The 21,079-nt window shown below is 36.7% G+C and overlaps 1 protein-coding gene across 1 annotated transcript; it reads left to right on the plus strand.

Moving 5' to 3' along the window:
• Positions 1 to 1,096: 1,096 nt before the first annotated feature.
• LOC137398195 (1-acylglycerol-3-phosphate O-acyltransferase Pnpla3-like) lies at positions 1,097 to 20,757 on the plus strand. The gene is made up of 11 exons (XM_068084304.1): positions 1,097 to 1,254; positions 2,111 to 2,358; positions 8,417 to 8,649; positions 9,532 to 9,597; positions 11,642 to 11,909; positions 13,024 to 13,194; positions 14,841 to 14,976; positions 15,157 to 15,264; positions 16,937 to 17,154; positions 18,412 to 18,509; positions 19,873 to 20,757. Exons 2-11 carry the CDS (start codon positions 2,118 to 2,120, stop codon positions 20,188 to 20,190), a joined length of 1,857 nt encoding a protein of 618 aa, XP_067940405.1. The 5' UTR covers positions 1,097 to 1,254; positions 2,111 to 2,117; the 3' UTR covers positions 20,191 to 20,757.
• The last annotated feature ends 322 nt before the right edge of the window (positions 20,758 to 21,079 follow it).

The following is a 21,079-nucleotide window of genomic DNA, read 5'->3' on the forward strand; positions in this document are numbered from 1 at the left end:
CAAAGTCAGCATGGTTGATTTGGTCTGATGCCCTTCCTGTCTCCAGTTTTTTCGGAATCCAACTAGTAGCTCACAGGTCAAGTGCTTTAGATCACCAGCCACAGCTGCATCTATAAAATATAAATAATTTAACTTTTATTTGTGTAATATGACAAATGGAACAGACTAAATTTCACAACTCAATTTCATACTTAGAGGTTTATTAACATGATACTATAAAGATTTTTGTAAGTTGACAGTTTGTTTATTCAGGAGAAGACAATTGCAGTGATTTACTTGTTAATAGACAGTAACGACTCTTCTAGCAAAAATAATTTGAACTCATATGAAAATGATTCAAATAATCTCAGAACATTTGAAAGGAGATAATAAAACTAGTTTGGTTCAAATACTCTTTGAGTCTAAAAGGTTCAATGTTTTTTTGCTTTTCTTATTTAAATCTGGACAACATTGGAACTGTTTAAACTCGTTTTTATGTTGGGTGGAAATGTTCAAACGCATTAACTCTTAGCAACCTGTGACAGATTGCAAAGAATAAATTTGTCGATATTGTAATCTAAATCCAATACTTTAACTGCCTGAAGTATCATTGGTACTATTATTATACATGTTTACATGCTTTAGCTCTGGTGTTTCCCAGTATTTGTGCTTACCAACTCACGGGGAACTGTTCTAATAACAATGAATCTTACACTACCACAAAGTTTAAATATTTAACAGCTGGCAAATATCACGTTACGAATGTCCAGTTATTATTTCAATAACTGCAAAATTTACAAATTGAGCCGATCAAACAAACGTATTATTGGGAGTTTTCTGTTTATGGTCCTTATAAAAACGACAACTCTCTATTTTCTCAATTAGCATTTGAATCCTCACACCATTTGCGTTGACCAATAGGCATTGCTTGAGCAATTCCTTCGCCAATCAAATAAATAAAAACTGGATATGAAATCGTTCATTGTCATTTATTGGCTACTAATGATAGACGGCGTATTGACAATACGTATATTTTGTTTTGATCACGGGCTAAGTAAACTAAACGAAACAGAAAGTACAAAAACGTCTCGTGAGCCACTTGGTGTTTTAATTAATCCTGAATTATCTTTTTTTCAACAAGACAATCTATGTTTGAGGATTTAACAGCGAATATTAATCACATCAGGCTGCAATATTGTACACAAGCTCGGGGAAGTTTATTGTATTCTGAAAGTAGCGCCTCAAGTTTACTAATTGTTGAGTCAACGCCAATGCGTAAGTATAGGTTACAACGAATCGAATCTATGCAGAGATTCTACGCTTTATTCTAAGATACTCTTTTGTTAGCTGTTACAGAACATGTTACTATTTAGAATACGTTTCCCTGATCGGCTTATGACATCGTGCTCTAAAAAAGTTCATGTGTCGTTTTCCTAAAGATTATGGCGAACTTTCTATATGTCAATGTTGTTGGACTATTTTAGTAACTATCATAACTGGTAACTAGCTTAAACGATCCTGAATCATAGCTGATTTTTGAACGCATTGAAACAAAACAAATATACTGGTGTTCAATAATATAGTCAAACTTTCAAGATTTTATGTTTACTAAGAAATGAGTTGATGATGGTCAATTTTCGTGAGTTCAACTACAAGGCTACAGTCAACTCATTTGGGTTATTAACTTATCATGATAAATATATTGTTTTTAATATTAATTTTCTTAATAGTTGAGTCTATTTTTTGCTTTAATCCAAACTTTCGAATAGATTGATGCCAAGTTTCGATGTTTGAAATTACATCAATATTTTTTTGAATGAAAAGTTGGCTGCACCAATCACTTTTGATCGATTGATATGGTCATCATTTTTTGTTTTCAAAGCGTTTTAGCCTCGAGCGAGTCTGAGCATACAGCTACAATATTCTTTGAATCCTTTCTGAAGTACATTGTGTTTCTCAAAATAAACTATGATTCAGTATCCTGCTATTGACCTAGAGCATGTCATGGCGCTGCAGAGTATAAGCCTGATAACTAGGTTGGATTACAGAGACAAACATTGTTTTTATGTAATACCACTAATTATAAAATTTGTCAGCTGGTAACTCTGAAGTTGTTACTCCATCATTGTAGGACAAACATGTTGAAGCCTAGGGTCATCACAGACGGCGCTGGGTCATACTCATTCGACTCTGTGGCCAGTATTACTGAGGAGCCTCCCAATTTTACATTCGCTGGCTGTGGATTCTTAGGGATATACCATGTTGGGGTGGCGAGCTGTCTTAAGGAATATGCCCCGCCACACATGATCAAGGGGAAGATTGGAGGTGCTAGTGCTGGAGCAATTGTAGCTGCTTTAATCTTATGCGAGGCCCCTCTAGGTAGGTGCTGCTGTCTAGGGAGTTGCTGCCCTCTAAATACAACGTATCCTGCTATCCTTTATGTAGATAAAGGTTTATTATTCTCCTTCCTCTCACCAGTACTCTCACCAAGAACTAGTTTGTGATGAAAGCTGAAGTTTATTGGAAACAACAGGCGCTGTTGTGTATTTAAGATGGTTTTAAATTGATGGAATCCAACTTCACAATAGCCGTCATCTTAAAAAAATAATAGGTGAAATCTTTATGTTAGGTTTGTAGCAGAAGACTCTATTGACAGCAATTGGTGTAGTGTATTCAGTTTTGCATTCAGTTAGGATTTTGGTCGTTACACGCTGTTGAGCCCTTGAACATGATATATAATAAAACTTGACTGTCAATTGTAAAAATAAATGTAATTAAAACGTAATACTATGTCTTTTGCTCCTGAGGCTATTGCGTAGAGATACATGTATGTCAGAACTGAGAAGAATGTATTTGTTTGAAATGAACTTGCATGAAGTTACTAGGGTTGGAAATCTGCTCACGGTCTCTTCCATACTACCCTGCGCCAAGGACTACATCTGGTCGTAGCAAGCTTCAAATCACATGAGAGTCCAGCGTTTGAACTTTGTTCCATAACATGGCTATTACTGATCGTGTTAGCCCGTTTGCCAATGGATACGGACAAGCGTACTCATTTGCTTATGGCAATACGCCAGCATCGATAACATTTTGTAAAATTTCCAGGATTGTTGGCCATGTGCCAACTATTTACTGCTCACTGAACCCACTAGTCCTAGTTTATAACATTACAAGCGTATAATAGGCCTACTATGCGCTGTGACCTCGACCGAAGCCAAGCAATAACCTTGCGTAACCTTACGCGCGTGGAAAAACGTGCCCATTAGATTGCTAACTCTGCTATTCAAAGGCTGAGTGATTTATAATGTCCAAGTATGTAGTTACTAGAGAAGGTGGAATTGAACCACAATGCTTTTACACACTCTACGAATATTAAATAGACATGCAAATCGTTAGTCATTTGATAGATGCAGTAACAATATTTATTTGGCGAAGTTATTTCTGTAGAGCTAACACATTCAAGATTGCTGCTTCTGGCTAAGCCTTCTCATTGTTATAAAGTATTGACTAGACAGGATTATTCTTCCTTTGTTGTGATTTACAGATATAACGTCAGCGCCTGAAACATTTACGGTATACCACATTGAAAGCTTTAAATGGTAAAATTTTGGAAATTATCAGCATGTATAAAACCTTTTTGTGTTTTATCTTCAGGATAGTACACTTTTCTAACGTGTCTAGAGTGGAAAAATTTCACTTATTCAAAATATAACATTGTGTGTTCAACTAATGTAATCTCAGCCCGACTGGGTGTAGAATCGTGCCCCCTTTCTTGTTTTCATAGCTTTAGAAGGAATCACAAAGTGATTAAATCATTATTCCTCTACTGCAATAGTCACTGGTTGGTCCTTGATAACACACATTTTGCTTCATAGAAACGTGCAAAACTTTGAAAATTTAATACTTTGAATGAAACTTTTCTTATAATTTTCGTCATTTGAAGCATGGCTCCAATGATGGATATTCTAAGTAAACCCTACTAAAAATGGGAACTTCCCAAACTGGCAACCCTCACTGCCATATCATGTTTGTGTTACAGACTGCTTGTTATCATTTATATCGTGAATAGAAAATAAATCTACTTTTTGTTTAGCGCTAATCTTTGCTTCTTACTACTATAATTTCAAATAAAAATAGCCTCATTAAAAGGTCGTCAGCATTAAAATTGACAGGGGAAAACAACTGTTAGTTTATTAGTTTGAGAATCAACTTTGATTCAGGCACACCATTTAACTAGCATTCATGAAATTTGCTTAGTGTTGGATCTTCCCTTGCTGTATGGAAACTTATCTTAGGCAGTTTTCTCAAAGATAAGACGACTTCTAGGAACGATATTCAAAGCAGTGGTAATGCAGTAGGCGTAAAACACTCATACACTGATAGAATTAATACGGTTGTTCTAATCATCTTTGTATGAATGCATAGGCATTGCTTACCCTAAATGCTGCCTGGTGTAAAGTGTTTTGCTGTCCCCTAATATACAGGCAGGTGGAGCTGCTAGTGCTAGATATCTATATACCCTAGGACACTTATATTTCGCTAGTATTTAGTTTCGTGAGTAGCACACAGAGTAAAATTTCGCTGCAACTTAATTTCGCAGCTCTGATGAGTGCGAAAATATAGTGATGTGAAAATAAATACAGTGGAACAAACAAATTAGATTCCTCAGGTCCGGTCCTCTAGTAAAAAAAGTTGTTATATTTGCGACTAGTTTGTATTTGTAACCCGCAGGTATAAATGTATGGCAGAAATCGATAATTCAACGTGATCGCTTGCTGCCATTTGTTTCTTGGACTATCAATGACGTCTCGGTCCTTTCCGTCGTGACCGATATGGTACCAATATTCGATCTCAAGTATTTATAGCAAGCGATGGCCATGGCACGTTTTGAGTTCACAATATTTCAAATTTAAAAAAAATCAAATACAGTACATGTCTCATAAAAAAGAAAATAGATAACAACCAACATCACAACCAGAACTGTATTACATGGTTGGACCTGATGAGGGTTGTTATCGTTTTTGGTTGGCAGTAAAATTCATCACTACAATAAGTATTATTTAATTGTATGACTTCACCTACCAGACTTTCATCCTCATCAGTTACAAATTCGGTGACTAAACTGATATCATCATCTTCTTCGTTTGTCTTGGCTTTTCTAAAAAAACTTGTTATCTTAATTTGCTTTGCCATGCTGCTCATTCGGTGTATTAACGAATTTACTAGAAATTTCCCAATGAGCTCAATCACACACAAAATTATCTGCATTTCTAATATCACGATTTTGTTGTGGATATCAATGAACTACAGGGCCGTATTCCCTTGGACAGCTGGCCGGCTAAGACGCCCCAACTTTTTAGGAATTTCATAGTCCAACGGCTATAGAAAGGTTTTTATCGCTGTAGAATATCACTTTATTCGAAGCCATAGATACAAACGTCCACTTTTAGTAGTTCTTAGGCGCCATTATTATCTTCATCAGCGGCAAAATATTCTTGTTAACGACTTTTATAAAGGTTTGCAAAATATCAAGTTTTAGCAAACATCTGCTTGCCCATATCCTACTTAATGAACTTGAAATAAAATCGGCAAAAATGATCTTTGTTAAAACGCTTAAAAAAAAGATGTCTTCTTTCTGAGCTTTTTAACTGCATACAAGTTTTGCCTGTTTTAATTTTAAAACGTTTTGTCAGTCACATCAGCTAAAACAAAGCAAATCTTAAAAAATAGAAAAATGTTGGTACTTGCCAATAAAATTTTTTAAAACTTCACGTGAGAGGCCCGGCTGAGGCCCTACATAAGAGAAACCTGTTGGGAGCTTACAGCACCCCCCCCCCTTCTCCACACCCCAGATGTTCATAACTAGTCGTCTAACATTAGCCCCCCAACTTGCAACCAGTGAATACAGGCCTGCGTAGAACATAGCTATTTAATTTCGAATTTTCGCTAGTTCGTTATGATAGTTTAGTTTCGCGCATGAATTTTTCGCGTGATGATGACTCCGCGAAAACGCGAAAGTTAGATGCCGCGAATACTTAAGTGTCCTAGGGTAGTAACAGTTGCAGGTACAATTCTATGCAATAAACATTACAGCAATCTCTCTATGGAATGCGAGAATCAGTTTCACTTTCATTTTAAAACGTCCTTGATGAGGAACGTTAAGAGATGAACTCAGTTTCTATCTTAGTGCTTGTTTGTACAATGATAAAATGGGTAGCACTACTGATACGGTATACTAACAATTAAACCTTTCTTTCATTTCACATTTTAAGCAATTTATTAACCACCTGTTTATAAACCAATATACAGTAAATGTTAAGGTTTATGAAAGTATAGATTAATATATAGTAAATGTTAGGGCCTATGAAAGTATAGATTAATATATAGTAAATGTTAGGGCCTATGAAAGTATAGATTAATATATAGTAAATGTTAGGGCCTATGAAAGTATAGATTAATATATAGTAAATGTTAGGGCCTATGAAAGTATAGATTAATATATAGTAAATGTTAGGGTCTATGAAAGTATAGATTAATATATAGTAAATGTTAGGGTCTATGAAAGTATAGATTAATATACAGTAAATGTTAAGGTTTATGAAAGTATAGATTAATATATAGTAAATGTTAGGGTCTATGAAAGTATAGATTAATATATAGTAAATGTTAGGGCCTATGAAAGTATAGATTAATATATAGTAAATGTTAGGGTCTATGAAAGTATAGATTAATATATAGTAAATGTTAGGGTCTATGAAAGTATAGATTAATATATAGTAAATGTTAGGGTCTATGAAAGTATAGATTAATATATAGTAAATGTTAGGGCCTATGAAAGTATAGATTAATATATAGTAAATGTTAGGGTCTATGAAAGTATAGATTAATATATAGTAAATGTTAGGGTCTATGAAAGTATAGATTAATATATAGTAAATGTTAGGGTCTATGAAAGTATAGATTAATATATAGTAAATGTTAGGGTCTATGAAAGTATAAATTAATATATAGTAAATTTTAAAGGTTGACTTGCAACAAAATTCACATTACAGTTATTTGATATCAAAAGATTCACAATGTCTTGCTCTGTTGTGTTGTAGGTGCCAAATATGTGGAAATGTGATTACAAGCTCCTAAAAGCTAAAAAACAAACAGTTAATCGTCGCCATCACGAAACCGCCGTAGTTCGGATTCTCTTTCCAAAACGGCCCAAATGGGACATAGTTGTTACAGGATGGTTTCTGTTTACACTTTCATGCAACCTCATTTGTCGAAATATTTTCACAAATATACTTCACGCATTCAATAAAACCATGTTTATTGTTCTTACGCATCTATTTTATCATCATTGTAATGCTGTCACTTTTAGCACTGATATCTTATAACTTACCGTAAAAATTCGTTAAACTTTTTAACCTTAGCTCGAAGGAGTACATATCATTGTCTGATAATTATGATGAGCCTGTTGGTCACCTGTGATAATCGAAAAGTGCTGCAAAAATTATTTACGAAGTATTGGGTCACATGATCAGATTACGACTTGACGATTGGACCAAGCTGAAACAAAACTGTAAAGTAGCGGGCATCTATATTTGATACGGAGTCTTCGGTAAAACCCGAAGTGTTTGTCATAAACTAGTGCTACGATAAGTTTATATTAAGCTTTTTATTGGCCTTTCAATTCGCGTGAGAGCATCACGTGACAAGACAATAACCAAACTGTCATGACTACGTCAGAGAAATAAACAGATTCCAATCTACGGCGGCTTTTCGTTTTTGAGCTTTGAAGAGCTTGTAATCACATTTCCACATATTTGGCACCTACAACACAACAGAGTAAGACATGGTGAATTTTTTGTTACCAAATAACTGTAATGTGAATTTTGTTGCAAGTCAACCTTTAAGGTCTATGAAAGTTTTAATTAATATATAGTAAATGTTAAGGTCTATGAAAGTATAAACAGTGCATAAGTCACCCTTCCTTGCTGCTTTTTACAAAAAGTTTGACATTTAAAAGATACAATAACCAAATGTCTGCTTTGCAGCTAGCATATTTTGGTTATGCAATAAATTATTTTTATTGCTATCGTATGTGGCTCATCGATGATTGCAGAGTCTAAACACAAAGTAGCATACTTAGAACAAACTGCAAAGAATTAAGCAGATGCTTACCATGTACCACGTGTACCAATAGATATTTCTCTGTGTTTCTGAGTGTACCCTCTGAGCTATGGAGCCTATATCATATGCCTGAGAAGACGACCCATGTTATCTGCCTTTTTCATTTTAGGCGCTGAAAGTTTTATTCTTTGGCAGCTCCCTTATTAAAATATGAAATCAACTTGAGGGTTGCATTAACATTATCTGTAATATGAAGCTAAGCGTAACGTGTCACATGTTAATATAATATTGTCAAATGCCTGCCTCCCCATTTTAGGGCATTGCACAAGCTGGACCCTCAAACTAGCTACAGCTGCCCGCAGGAGATCTCTCGGTTCTATGCATCCTTCTTTCAATATCATGAAACACCTGAGAGAGGGCCTCGAGGAGATCCTGCCACCAAACGCACACGAGATCTGCAGTAATAAACTACACGTTTCTATGACTCGTGTCTCCGATGGAAAGAATGTTGTGGTCACCGAGTTTAGCACTAGGGAAGAGCTACTTCAGGTTAGGTTTTCATCTTGTTGATATATTAGGGCAAGGTCAACATGTGGTGAGTTATATATGTCAAAGATTGCCAGTGCACCATTTTATATTCTTTAGTTTAATAAAAGTGCATTTACTGACCAAATTGTAACAACAACTGTTAATTTTTGGAGTGAGTTTTAAAATTTTTATGACGTGTTTGCCATTTGATTACCAATTGTTTTTGTTTTCAAACAATCATCAACAGAAATTTTATCAATAATCCTTTCTGTTATTTTAAGCAAAATTCCTAAAACATTAGTCCAATCATACTGCAGTATTTCTTCAGCTTCTTTTTGCTTTGAGTTTTATTATCGTTTGGACTAGTGCATTTCTGTGCGTCGCAAGCTCTAGAGCAAAAATGTAATGCTCAGATTATAACACCTTGTTTACTTATGCCTCTGGTTTCTCTAAGGTCAGCTTCTCTCTCTCATCTTAATCGGCAGCCTTTGTTGCATCTTAGATTTTTATGAAAAATTGAAAGGTTTGCAATGCATGCAGTCTGATCCGTGACAGTAAGGACCTCTCGCTTTTGTCCACTATCAAAACATGGCGCAGACAAGCTGAGGTCACAGACATAAGAGCAGACAGCTGTTGTATTGGCCATTGGCTGAGAGAAGCATGAGATGTTGCAGCTTGTTGTTTAGTTCCTCTAATCCATTGATTACAGATTGTTGTTACAGTCTTCTACGTTGAATTCAATGTTCACATTACAACCATTCTTTGTTAGTCATCACTTGTTGCTTCATGCCAGCCATGATGGTAAATTCTTGGCTGGCAGTTGACACTAGATGCGGGTGACCATATCGTCGGCCAGTTTAGTTTGTTATTGCATAAGTTCTAGGAATGTGTAACTCATTGCAGGCTCTGTTGTGCAGCGCATTTATCCCCCTTTGGTCTGGCCTCCTCGCTCCCAAGTTCAGAGGATGGGTGAGTATTGCTAGCTAGACTTAGACCCTCAAGCCTGGTTCCCATATCGATTGCGAGACTCCGGCGGTAACTTCCTCAGCAAAACGTCTGCGACGCTAGGCTCGGCAGCATTTGTTCACATATAAGCTGCATCGCTAAACATAATCGCGCAATCAAATAAAATGTTCGCTCGCCATGCCGTTTCTATAATGGTGACCTTCACCCGTACAGTGCATTTCGGGAAGGTTTTGCCTGCGGCTTTGTGCGAAATTTGAACAGTGCTAAACTACCAGCGGTCCTCGGCGGCAACCGGCGCGTAGGTTCCCATTTCACCTCTAATAGCCTGCGGTGCTATCGCCGGTGCTTTGCGACATATATGGGAACCAGGCTTTAAACTCGCTGAACTCTGCGTCTGGAGTCGATGTTATGTAGTTCATGGAACAAAGACGAAACTGGTGAAATGGTTCTTACAAATATACATTGATGATGTTTTTGTTCCTGTCTTTCTGTAATTTAGCTTTTATCATGCTAGCCCTTATTCAGTATGTATCCTCTCTGCTAGCTTTGTAAATATTGGTCTAGATAATATATAATCTCTTAATTGCAGGTGTTATGAAGTTTGTGATGCAACATAATTATAGAGCTTTGCTTATTTTTGTCTGAGCACTCACTCCTCAGTAAATATTTTATGGTCATTTCGTGTGATTCAGTCCATGTAATGTCAGCTGTATTCTGCGTGAGCATCAGTACTTACTCATGACAAAAATCGTAACTATCCAATCATATTGATCCTCCTCCCGAACGATTTTGTAAAACCTAACATTGTTTGATCGCCATAGCAACTAAACAGATTCATCGTTTTGGCACAAACAAATTTCATCACAAGGTATTATTGGAAGTTCATCCTCGTATGAACTATGAGCAAAGGATGAGCAAATTCTGTTTGTTTTTCCAACTGCTGGATTCGTGTGTTGACAATGTTTTAGGTGCACTGACTAAGGACAGAGTTTTAAGGTTATTTTTGTAAAAAAAATACAGCGTAACAAAAATACTAAAGAATCTTAAATATGTATATTTTTGCATCGCTGTTAGTTTTTTTTATTTATTCAGATTACAGTAGGTGCTCCTACAATGTAAATAATCCATTCCAGGAACGTTTACGTTATGGGGAATTTACGTTATAAGAACAATGAAATACATGTAAATCGCCTAATCCATTCCAAGATCTTTCCAAACTCACCCCTTTGGCCATACAAAAGAAAAAACTTGACTTAACTCTTTTAATTTGTGTTCTGAACCGCAACTGCAGTATTATTGGTTTGCACCAACAACTTTTCTCCTTTTTATTATCAATCTCACTGGTTTCATAGACCATGATTGCGGTAATTTTACAACAAGTTGATGGGGACTGCACATTTTCGATGTTCATTTTCAACGATTTTCTTATTTTTTCTACACAGCAAAGTCTATTCTGCAAAGTATGATTAATAACAAATATTTTGTGCACGTACAATAAGACAAGACAGCAAAATATTTTTATTATAAAAAGCGGTTCTTCCCAGCCGTCGTCTATCTGTATTCACTATTCAGGGGGTCAAGGTTAGGATATAAGATAACTTTTGACGATACTCCAACTCGTGACATTCAGATTGGTAGACCGACGCTGTAACACCGGCACCAATCGATCCCCTTTGTATTTATGAACAATTGCTCAGCTATTCTATTCTCCATTTTGTCGTCACATTTAACAATCTATTACGGCGAACTAGAATGTTGCGAAAGTTATATATAACGCTATACGCATGGCTGTTTTTCTTCTGCAAATGCGGCAAGTAAACTAACATTAAAATCGAATTTGAAAACTCACCCTACTTAACACTACGTTATATGGAGTTTTTTACGTAGTAGAAAGCAAAAACTTCTCATAAATTTTTTACGTTGTCTGGAATTTACGTTATAGGAGGTATACATTATAGAAGCGTCTGCTGTACAGTAATATTTTGATTTTTTGTTCACGTAAACATCTAATGCAAAGGGGAGATAATTAACAAGTTATTATTCACAGAGATACATGGATGGGGCTCTCAGTAACAACCTTCCAAGAATAAACAGTCGTTCTATAACCGTTTCTCCGTTTGCTGGTCGCAGCGACATCTGCCCTAAAGATACCAACTCGAGCATCCATCATCTCTTCCTTTCTAACACGAGTCTCCAAGTGAGCATGCGGAATATCTGGCGTGTCTCACGTATCATGTTCCCTCCACACCCCGAGCAGCTCAGCGAGATTTGCAAGCAGGGATTTCAAGATGCCCTTGCTTTTCTCAAAATAAACAGTATGTGGCACTTCTTGACTCATATGATGGCAGTTTGCCTAATTTTGTATTAACATCGTCATATATGTTTTCAATGGTATCCTATTGCCTTTACATTTCTTAGATTTGCAAATCAGTCACGACAAATAAGGTAGTTTGGTGTGTGATCAAAGGATCAAAGGCTTTTTTGTGGCTTTTCAGTGTCAACTTTATCACTGAATTTTGTAATTCAATTCCAAGCAGTCATACAGACTAATACCGTAAGTCCTTATGCACAAGCCGCGCGGCTTGTCGTTGAGCGCGGCTTCTGGTTCAAGGTAATAAGCCGCGGCTAAATCCAAGTTTTTAAAACTTACGTGAGGCTTAGGGCGGCTTCTCAATAAATGCGGTCTCTGCTCAGTTCCGCGCTATAACCATAGAACCGCAGTCATGATACACTTTTATGTACGGGATTTTGGCGACCTACTCGTTTATTTTCAGGGTCATGTATATGGAATACTTTAGACTAACGAAGAATTTATCGCTATTATTTAACTCACCACAGTCGTAGGTCATTAAAACCGTTTCATTCCTGACCGCATATTTCCATAAACGTGAAGCCTTCTAACAGCGCAATAAAAATTTAGCTGAGACATGACAAAAAGTTGTTGATGCAAGGGTTTAGAAATTTTAATTCGAACTTGGAAGTAAAAGAAAATTCTTTTCACATGTACTGATGTAGCCTGTTTTCTTATTCAAGAGTACTGGGTATAGCGAAACCCTTCTCAACACTCTCGCTCCTGAAGGGGTCAAGGACGACAAAACCTCGGTCATTAGCCGCGGTCTGTGGGCATACGCGGCTTGTTGGAGGATTATTTTTTCTTTCGTGAATTATCTGGTTTTAAGCACAAGCCGCGCGGCTTGAGCATGAGGACTTACGGTAATATTTCCTTTTTAAATGCTCACATATTTCCAGTAGTTATCAGCCCTTGGAAGACTGAACTGTGTAAACCTTATTAGGCTTAGTACATGTATATATGTTTACAAGAAATATACATATATCACAGTTGGTTTAATGTTTTCTCTATAATCTTAATCTTCGTACTATGCAACAATGTTGTGTTACGGTCTCAACCACAATGGTTTCCCATTACAGAGCTGGTCAACTGCTCTCGACACTTGGCCATTCGCTCAGTGCTCTCTCGAGATGCAACGGATGGTCAGTCTGAGCCATCTGAGAAACGAGAAGAGTTTGGGAACACCATATGCGTCAACTGCGCTGAAAATAGACAATGTGACAGAGATCTGCACCCAAGCGTAATTATAGGTAAGAAACGTTGAACATGTGGTTGGGTCGGGTTGGGCCTTTCTATGTGGGTTCTTCTCTAAAGCTACATAATCTAATACATGGTGGTGAAAAATTGAAAAAACTTTGTGCCTGTGTGTTTAACCTATATACATACATATTACTGGTGAACTCATTCAGGAGCCTGAATGCAGTAGTGTAGTCCACATTAGAAAGTGTCTAAAGTCTGATATTTTTAGACTGAGTTCCAAAGCATGTGCTTTTTCATTAAATCATTGCATTTATCAACTTAACAAAAATAAAACAATTAAAAACTTGTAAATATAATTGAAAGTGTAAGATTAAAGTCATTGAATGAAGGTGAAAGAATGAAAGTCATTATTAAGTATATTTAGGTTTCCCGAGAAGGTCTGCCTCATGGCCCGATTACCTGAGTTGCATGTGAAGACTGCTGCATTGTTTGGCATAGTGAAACATCGCAATTTACCTGCGACTATGTTGTACGTCTTATATCGTATGCAATGTTTTTTGGAGTTGTCTGCGAGTTCATCATATGTATTCTGTTTAATTTCAATCGCACTTTGCCAAGTTTGGTAAAAATTATAAATTAGTTTTTTTCTGAGAAATGATAATTCTAGAAACTTCAGTGTTGAGATTTTTTATCAGTGTTGAGATTCTTTTGCACCATTGACTATGTACAGTGCTGCCTTGAAATCCGAGCTTAATCCATTTCAGACTTGAGCTCGGGCTCCACACAATTCACAAACAAACACTGATTAATTAATGTATGTCTATGCGACCAAGCAAGAAGAATTCTCAACTAAAAGCTTCCATTGTTCTACTCACTACTGGTCATATTTCAAGCAAAATTTAAACTCTAAACTATCTCAGATTATTTGAAAACTTTGTATATTAAGCAGCTTGTATCTCAAGGTACTCCTGTTACTGTGGTTATATGTGAAGAGTTAAATTGTTTGTATCTTAAGGTACCCCTGTTACTGTGGTTATATGTGAAGAGTTAAATTGTTCGTATCTCAAGGTTCTCCTGTTACTGTGGTTATATGTGAAGAGTTAAATTGTTCGTATCTTAAGGTACTCCTGTTACTGTGGTTATATGTGAAGAGTTAAATTGTTCGTATCTTAAGGTACTCCTGTTACTGTGGTTATATGTGAAGAGTTAAATTGTTTGTATCTTAAGGTACCCCTGTTACTGTGGTTATATGTGAAGAGTTAAATTGTTCGTATCTCAAGGTTCTCCTGTTACTGTGGTTATATGTGAAGAGTTAAATTGCTCGTATCTCAAGGTACTACTGTTACTGTGGTTATATGTAAAAAGTTAAATTGCTCGTATCTCTAGGTACTACTGTTACTGTGGTTATATGTGAAGAGTTAAATTGCTGCCATATCTCACTAGATCCAGATACCAAATTGATTTATGATTGTTAATTGTTGGTTTGAAAGAAAAATGTTTCCTTGTTTAGAATATCTGCTTCTTCTGGCTGGTGAGCAGGAGCTTGTAGTTTGAGCGATGACGTTATAAATGCTGCCAAAGTTCCCTCTCTTATCGCTAAAGAATTTTTAATCTGTGAGCAGATATTAGTATTTGCTCTCTTCCAATAGAAAAAACATTTTTAACTGGCGTATATAAACTTTGCCTTTCCTTTCAGCCCTAAAAGAGTCCGTTGACTTTGTCAATTCTGGAGTTGTCTCCCTATTAAAGAACACAAAACCTTATCGGACTCTCTCAGTTCTATGCTCACCTCTCTACTTGCCCTTTGACCTTACGCTGCTGTATGTTGCCAGGTGCGTGACCTCTCTAACTTCTTGATCACATTTATATTCTTGTAGTTACCCTAGTAAAGGTTGGCCTTTTCTGTTCCTAATCTGTATTTCAATGTTCATTCAACTTCATCAGGAGTACTCCATACAATCTTATTATATAGGTCAATGTTGGGCACACAACTCTTAAGCTCTTTGTTGTAGGATATTTTATTGGTTACCATCGCTTCACAAAGACATCTATTGGATGGTAGAGAATATTATTTGGTACACAAAGCTGATGACAAAGAGTCGACACCAGTATTCGGCTAAGTGAGTATGACATGGATGATAGCTTCGTAGTCGTGTTAGACACTGATCTCTTTAATTGGTTATGAGTGCATTTAGTAATAGTTACTTGAGAGATCCAGTCGTCCAATTATGGATAAAGTTAGCGAAATATAATTACACTTATTTTACTTAGCCTCAGGCTGTATGCAATGGCTCAAGGGTGGGAGCACTAGCACAGCCACGAGTGTTTATACACTTGCACGCTAAGTCTTCTAGTTTCACCTCTGCTGTTTTGAAGCTGCTCATTTTGCTCTCATCCACTCTGTCTTAAGCTGCATTCACCCAGCCGATTGCCCGGATGATCAATCGACAAAATGTAAATCTTGACACTGCTACAAATATATCAGCTGAAGTTATCTAAAAAAATGATAAAATTGCCTATTCCCAGACCAAAATCGGGGGGATAACTCCCATAAAATCGTTTGGAGATCGTCCACAAAAACTCTGTTTGCAAATCGGCTGGTGCGAGCACAGATGTATAGAGTGAGTTGTGGTTCAGGTTACTCAGACTACTTCATCCAGAATTTGTTCCACAAAGGTTCTTTGGTCAGCTCATGCTGTACAGCCCTGACTCGGAATAATCCTATTAAGTTTACTGCTGGTCATCCCCTTTGCTGGAACTTTAAATATGATTTATTGTAGGCATGAGATGTGTGTAAAATATAATTAAAGCATGAGATGCATTATAGTGTCATATAATTCCATAGATATATAAACCAAGGTTTATATATCTATGTATAAATCTAACTTGTTTTGTTGCGGCATCCAGCGTTGCTTCAAACAGTTTTATACATACAATCTGTACATGTATGTACTGATATTTTGGATTCTGATGCGAATGTTAATTGTAAATTTTATCATTGTTTTATTTGATATTGTGTCGGCTTTTCTTGAAGTATTAAAATAGATTTTTCAAGTTTTTGTCAATGAATAGAAGATCATCACATATCAGTACTAACTCCTCAACATCTACAATAGTTAACCCCTACCATCTGCGCTACTCATAACTGTCTGGTCATGTCTGAGACCCACCTAATCATATGTGTGACATCCACCTAATCATATGTGTGACATCCACCTAATCATGTATGACATCCACCTGCTCATATGTGTGACATCCACCTGCTCATATGTGTGACATCCACCTGCTCATATGTGTGACATCCACCTGCTCATATGTATGACACCCACCTGCTCATATGTATGACACCCACCTGATCATATGTATGACACCCACCTGATCATATGTGTGACACCCACCTGATCATATGTGTGACATCCACCTGCTCATATGTGTGACACCCACCTGATCATATGTGTGACATCTACCTAATCATGTCTGACACCCACCTGATCATATGTGTGATATCCACCTGATCATATGTGTGACATCCACCTGATCATATATGTGACATCCACCTGATCATATCGGACACCCATTTAATCATATGTGTGACACCCACCTGATCATATGTGTGACACCCACCTGATCATATATGTGACTTTCACCTAATCATATGTCTGACATCCACCTGATCATGTTTGCCACCATACGCAAGTACATATTCACAAATGCCCCACTCATACAAAGCTGCCATGACTACTAACCCATATGAGTTCAGTATGGTAAGTCATATGACAATATATTGAACAGGTTTGTCTGCCAGCTGGCCATCACTGAGCTACAGCAGACTGAAGTGACATCTGATATGGTTATGACCTCTGTCTCCCACATTCGCAACAAGCGCATAGGATTTGGTATAGACATGCATGGCTCTGATGAGTTGGAGATGGTCCACCAACTGAGAGAAGAGTATCTTGAGACATCTAAAGACTACGACTCCCTCGATATAGATACATTTTCTTCAACAGGTACTGTTGTTGCAGTACACTTTCTCCCTTAGCATACTGTTGCTGCAGTACACGCTCTCCCTTGGCATACTGTTGTTGCAGTGCATGCTCTCCCTTGGCATACTGTTGCTGCAGTGCATGCTCTTCCTTGGCATACTGTTGCTGCAGTGCATGTTATTCTTTGCCATGTGGAAGGTAGTGTAAGTCTAGTCTAGTTACTCAAATTAGGTCAATTTAATTTATTTGCTTTAGTCGGAAATATATTACTAAAAAATTTAGACAAATTTTTTTTGTATTTCTTTAATAAAATGCATTCATAGATTTACATGACTTGCTTGGATATGATTATATATTCAGTATTTACTTGTCTTTTGCTTTTTAGCCGGCAATATTGTTCAACATGCGTATGTCCTATACAATTTTTTAATCCTGGAACATAGTTTAACTGCAAATTAAATATAATATTTCTTATGTGCAAATTATAGGGAGATTAAAACACTTCATTAATGTTATTGATTCTGTCAGATAGCTTTGAGAATTCTTGTTTTGTCAAAGTAATCCAGTTATTTGACCATTTCAGTTTCTCAATTCTTGTTTACATAGAAGAGGTCATAAGGGAAAATTTTGGTTTTAGGATTTATCCCCTCCGTAAAAGCATCAGACCTGGTTAGTCTTTTCTAAGCAGTTGTCGTTTCTAATCTTTTTGTAGCTTTTAGTCGATTATGGCTCTGATTCCTATCTTGATAATTTCACTTCTGTGGCCTGTGAAAAATCGGGTTTGGAAAAGCAAACACGAGCTGTTTGTCATTGTGTATTATTTTATTTCGCACAATTTAAATTTTCTATTAGTTTTTATTAGTAATAACATAAACGGTGTCACTGTGTTCTTAGAAAACTGTATATTTGGGTGTGCATGTGATATACTTATGAATTCATGGACTTTTATCTGTTTGTAATTCCAATCGCTGCATGCAACATGTTGCTAGATGACATACCTCGATGTAGTAAATTTATGGTGTCATGGGCTTGCATCTGTTGGTAATGTATATGGCAACATGCCGAGATGCTGCTAGATTATGGCCTTGTCATGTACCTCCGTGACAATGCCTAGCTTTTTTGGAATATCCATCTTATTACCTCCGATAAATCGCTTTCACTGAATTGCTAATACTACACAAGGTCATCGCTAATTCTGCTGAGAGATAGCCATAATTTGCAAACATTTTAGAAACGTCCTGTGTCACTCTTCGGTATTTCATGGTTGTTTACTTTGTCTAGGAGATCAGAAACCAGAGAATCATATTAGGCTGTGTGCCAGCTGTGCCGCCAGCACCATGGCCACACCAATTATGAGTCGTCGGGCCTCCCTCACCGAGGTAACTTTTATGATAGCTTGCTCATATAATTCAGCTCACCTTACCGTGTAAAACTGTAGATTTTGTCTGATGGACACTCCCTAAATCGGCAACATTATTTCCTTTTTAAATAGAATATACACGTCGGTTTAGCTCGTTCTCCCTCATGGCGGTTTATCACTGCTAGTACAACAGTACTACTGTATTTATTTATACAGGTAGAGTGATAGTTATAGTACTTGTCTGTTCTGTTACTAGCAATGCAGTCTCAATAGTACTGTTCTCGGTAGTAGTCCATAAATATAGTAAGAGCGATGTGGTCGTTCTATTAGTAACAGGAGACTATACCAGTTTGGTAGGATCCGTAATCACATCAGTATCATTGAGATGCCTCTGTCATTTTTTCTTAATTTTTTTGATGTTATTGCTGTGGCCAATCAAAAGGTCTTGCCACATCTTTTTTTAAATTAAAATAACGAGTGAAATGACGACCTTGGACAAAGATTTGCCATGAGTCCACTCCCCGTATACCATGTCAGCAGGGAGCTTTAGAACTCCGTTATTGTCCGACTACTCAGTCATACGAGGGACAAGCCATAAACTGTAGTAATAAAATTACATGATCACAATTTTTCTACTGATAACAAATAATAATTTACATAAACACGATAAATATATTTAAAACAATTTAGACTTGCTGACTAGATGTGAAGTCACCAGCGACGCGTGACTAATGAATTCCATGCAACCAAAAATTGTGGTTAAATTTTTATGTTCAACAATTTGATCTACTGTTTGCGATGCAGTTGTTTATTAAGTTATTTGTCCAATCCATCACTTTGTTGTAAAGTGTAAGGTCATTGCTCTAGACCTTAAAATTGAGCTGCATTATATTATTATCAGATTCCTTTTAGATGACATCGTTACAAACTTGTTCTATTACCACTAAATGTTTCTCTGCATCTTCTTGCAAATTGACATTTACCATACGTTATTACTCTATACCGTACGGTATAGAGTAATACGGTATAGAGTAATACAGTATGGTATGGAGTAACACCGTACAGTATAAAGTAATACCGTACGGTATAGAGTAATACGGTATAGAGTAATACCGTGTTACGTATTACTCTATACCTTACAGTATTACTCTATACTACACCGCATGCAGTTCTGAATTGCTTAGATAAATTGATAACTTATTATAAGTTTTGATGGATTGGCTTCAAATACATGTAATTTTAAAGCAACTACTGTGCTCACACCCTCCACACTTCGCTTGTACAAAAATATTCATTAGAAGGAATATTTCAAGCAGAGGGCAACTACTAATATTATTATTCTGACTGTTTCGTTAACTATTTACGTTAATTTGTTGATGCAGCTTTACCCTGGAGACGGCAGTGGCTTGCGCACACCTTGCGGACAGTATGTAGACATGTTTGACCAGTGTGTCAAGGTTGCTGACCACACCGAGGCTGTCTTAGCCTACTACTACAAGGACGAACACGGAAAACTAAAAACAACAGAGATTTTCAAACTAGACGAGTCCAAATCTATGGCACCTCCATCAGCTGACGAGTTGGTCAGCGCTCTAGCAGCTAAAAAGCTGAAGGCTTCAGGATCCAATCGTGCTGTAGTCAGTGCTGTCGACATAGAGAATATGACAGAGGGTGACTCTATGACTCTCGCCGATATCTAGTCTTAAAACCAACCTTTCGATATGTTCAAAACAATTTTTTGCATGTTTTTCTCTTGCCATTTTTTATAAATAAACAGTTGCAACATGGCAACGTTATTAATTTTTAGATAATTTTTGTGGTTGTGAGCCTATTGCTTGTTAAAAGGAGAGTGGATCTCCTGTTTGACACTCCTTTATCTAGTCTGACTATGTATCTTGGTGGTCTTCTACCACAGTGACGCTCTACTCTCCTGCCCTACTTTGTACTACTCTGCTAGTATTTGCCCTTATAAGATAGAAATATTTTATCACGAATTCAATTCGGTGCTCGTGGTAGCTCTCTATACGCTATAACATTTTAGTATTGAAGAATGTTACTAAAACGATCTATACTTTTTAATGCTTCAATGTTTTAAAGCCAGTAGGCAGGTTCCTTACTGAACTTAACTGGGTGCTTTCAGTTGAAGTTTTATTGGAATCCTAATTATTTTTTTAATTACTTGCATAGCATTATTACTCGTCTAATTATACAAGACATCTGGCAGCGTTTCCTGCGCACATATATGTTTATTAAAATGCATCTCTACATCAGTCTTGTTATTTCTGCTTTCGTACAGCTCTTTTAAGACGCAGGCTCCTTCGGCGAAATCTGTTTTGACAATTCTAAAAACTTTAAACAATAGAGGTTTGTTTCAAAGATGACTGATACTAGCTGGTGCAGACAGCGCAGCTTAACTGTTTGAAACAATGTCTTCATGTTTGATATTGGTAAGGTGTGAGAAGATGAGTACGGACAGTGGTACATGAAGATATTATGATAAGACATGTAATTTTTAACTTATTGGAAGAAAATATGACACTTTTCTTACTTCAAGGTATATGTTAAATTTATGATTATTACTAACAAGCA

This window comes from Watersipora subatra, chromosome 1 (assembly GCF_963576615.1).
Source record: "Watersipora subatra chromosome 1, tzWatSuba1.1, whole genome shotgun sequence".
Taxonomy (NCBI): domain Eukaryota; kingdom Metazoa; phylum Bryozoa; class Gymnolaemata; order Cheilostomatida; family Watersiporidae; genus Watersipora; species Watersipora subatra.

What these genes read in the sequence shown, in the direction of transcription:
- LOC137398195 (XM_068084304.1), top strand. Translation starts at nt 2,118, where the DNA reads ATGTTGAAGCCTAGGGTCATCACAGACGGCGCTGGGTCATACTCATTC. An exon ending in CTAGGGAAGAGCTACTTCAG is followed by an intron (nt 8,650 to 9,531) that starts GTTAGGTTTTCA and finishes AACTCATTGCAG; the next exon opens with GCTCTGTTGTGCAGCGCATT. An exon ending in AGATACATTTTCTTCAACAG is followed by an intron (nt 17,155 to 18,411) that starts GTACTGTTGTTG and finishes TACTTTGTCTAG; the next exon opens with GAGATCAGAAACCAGAGAAT.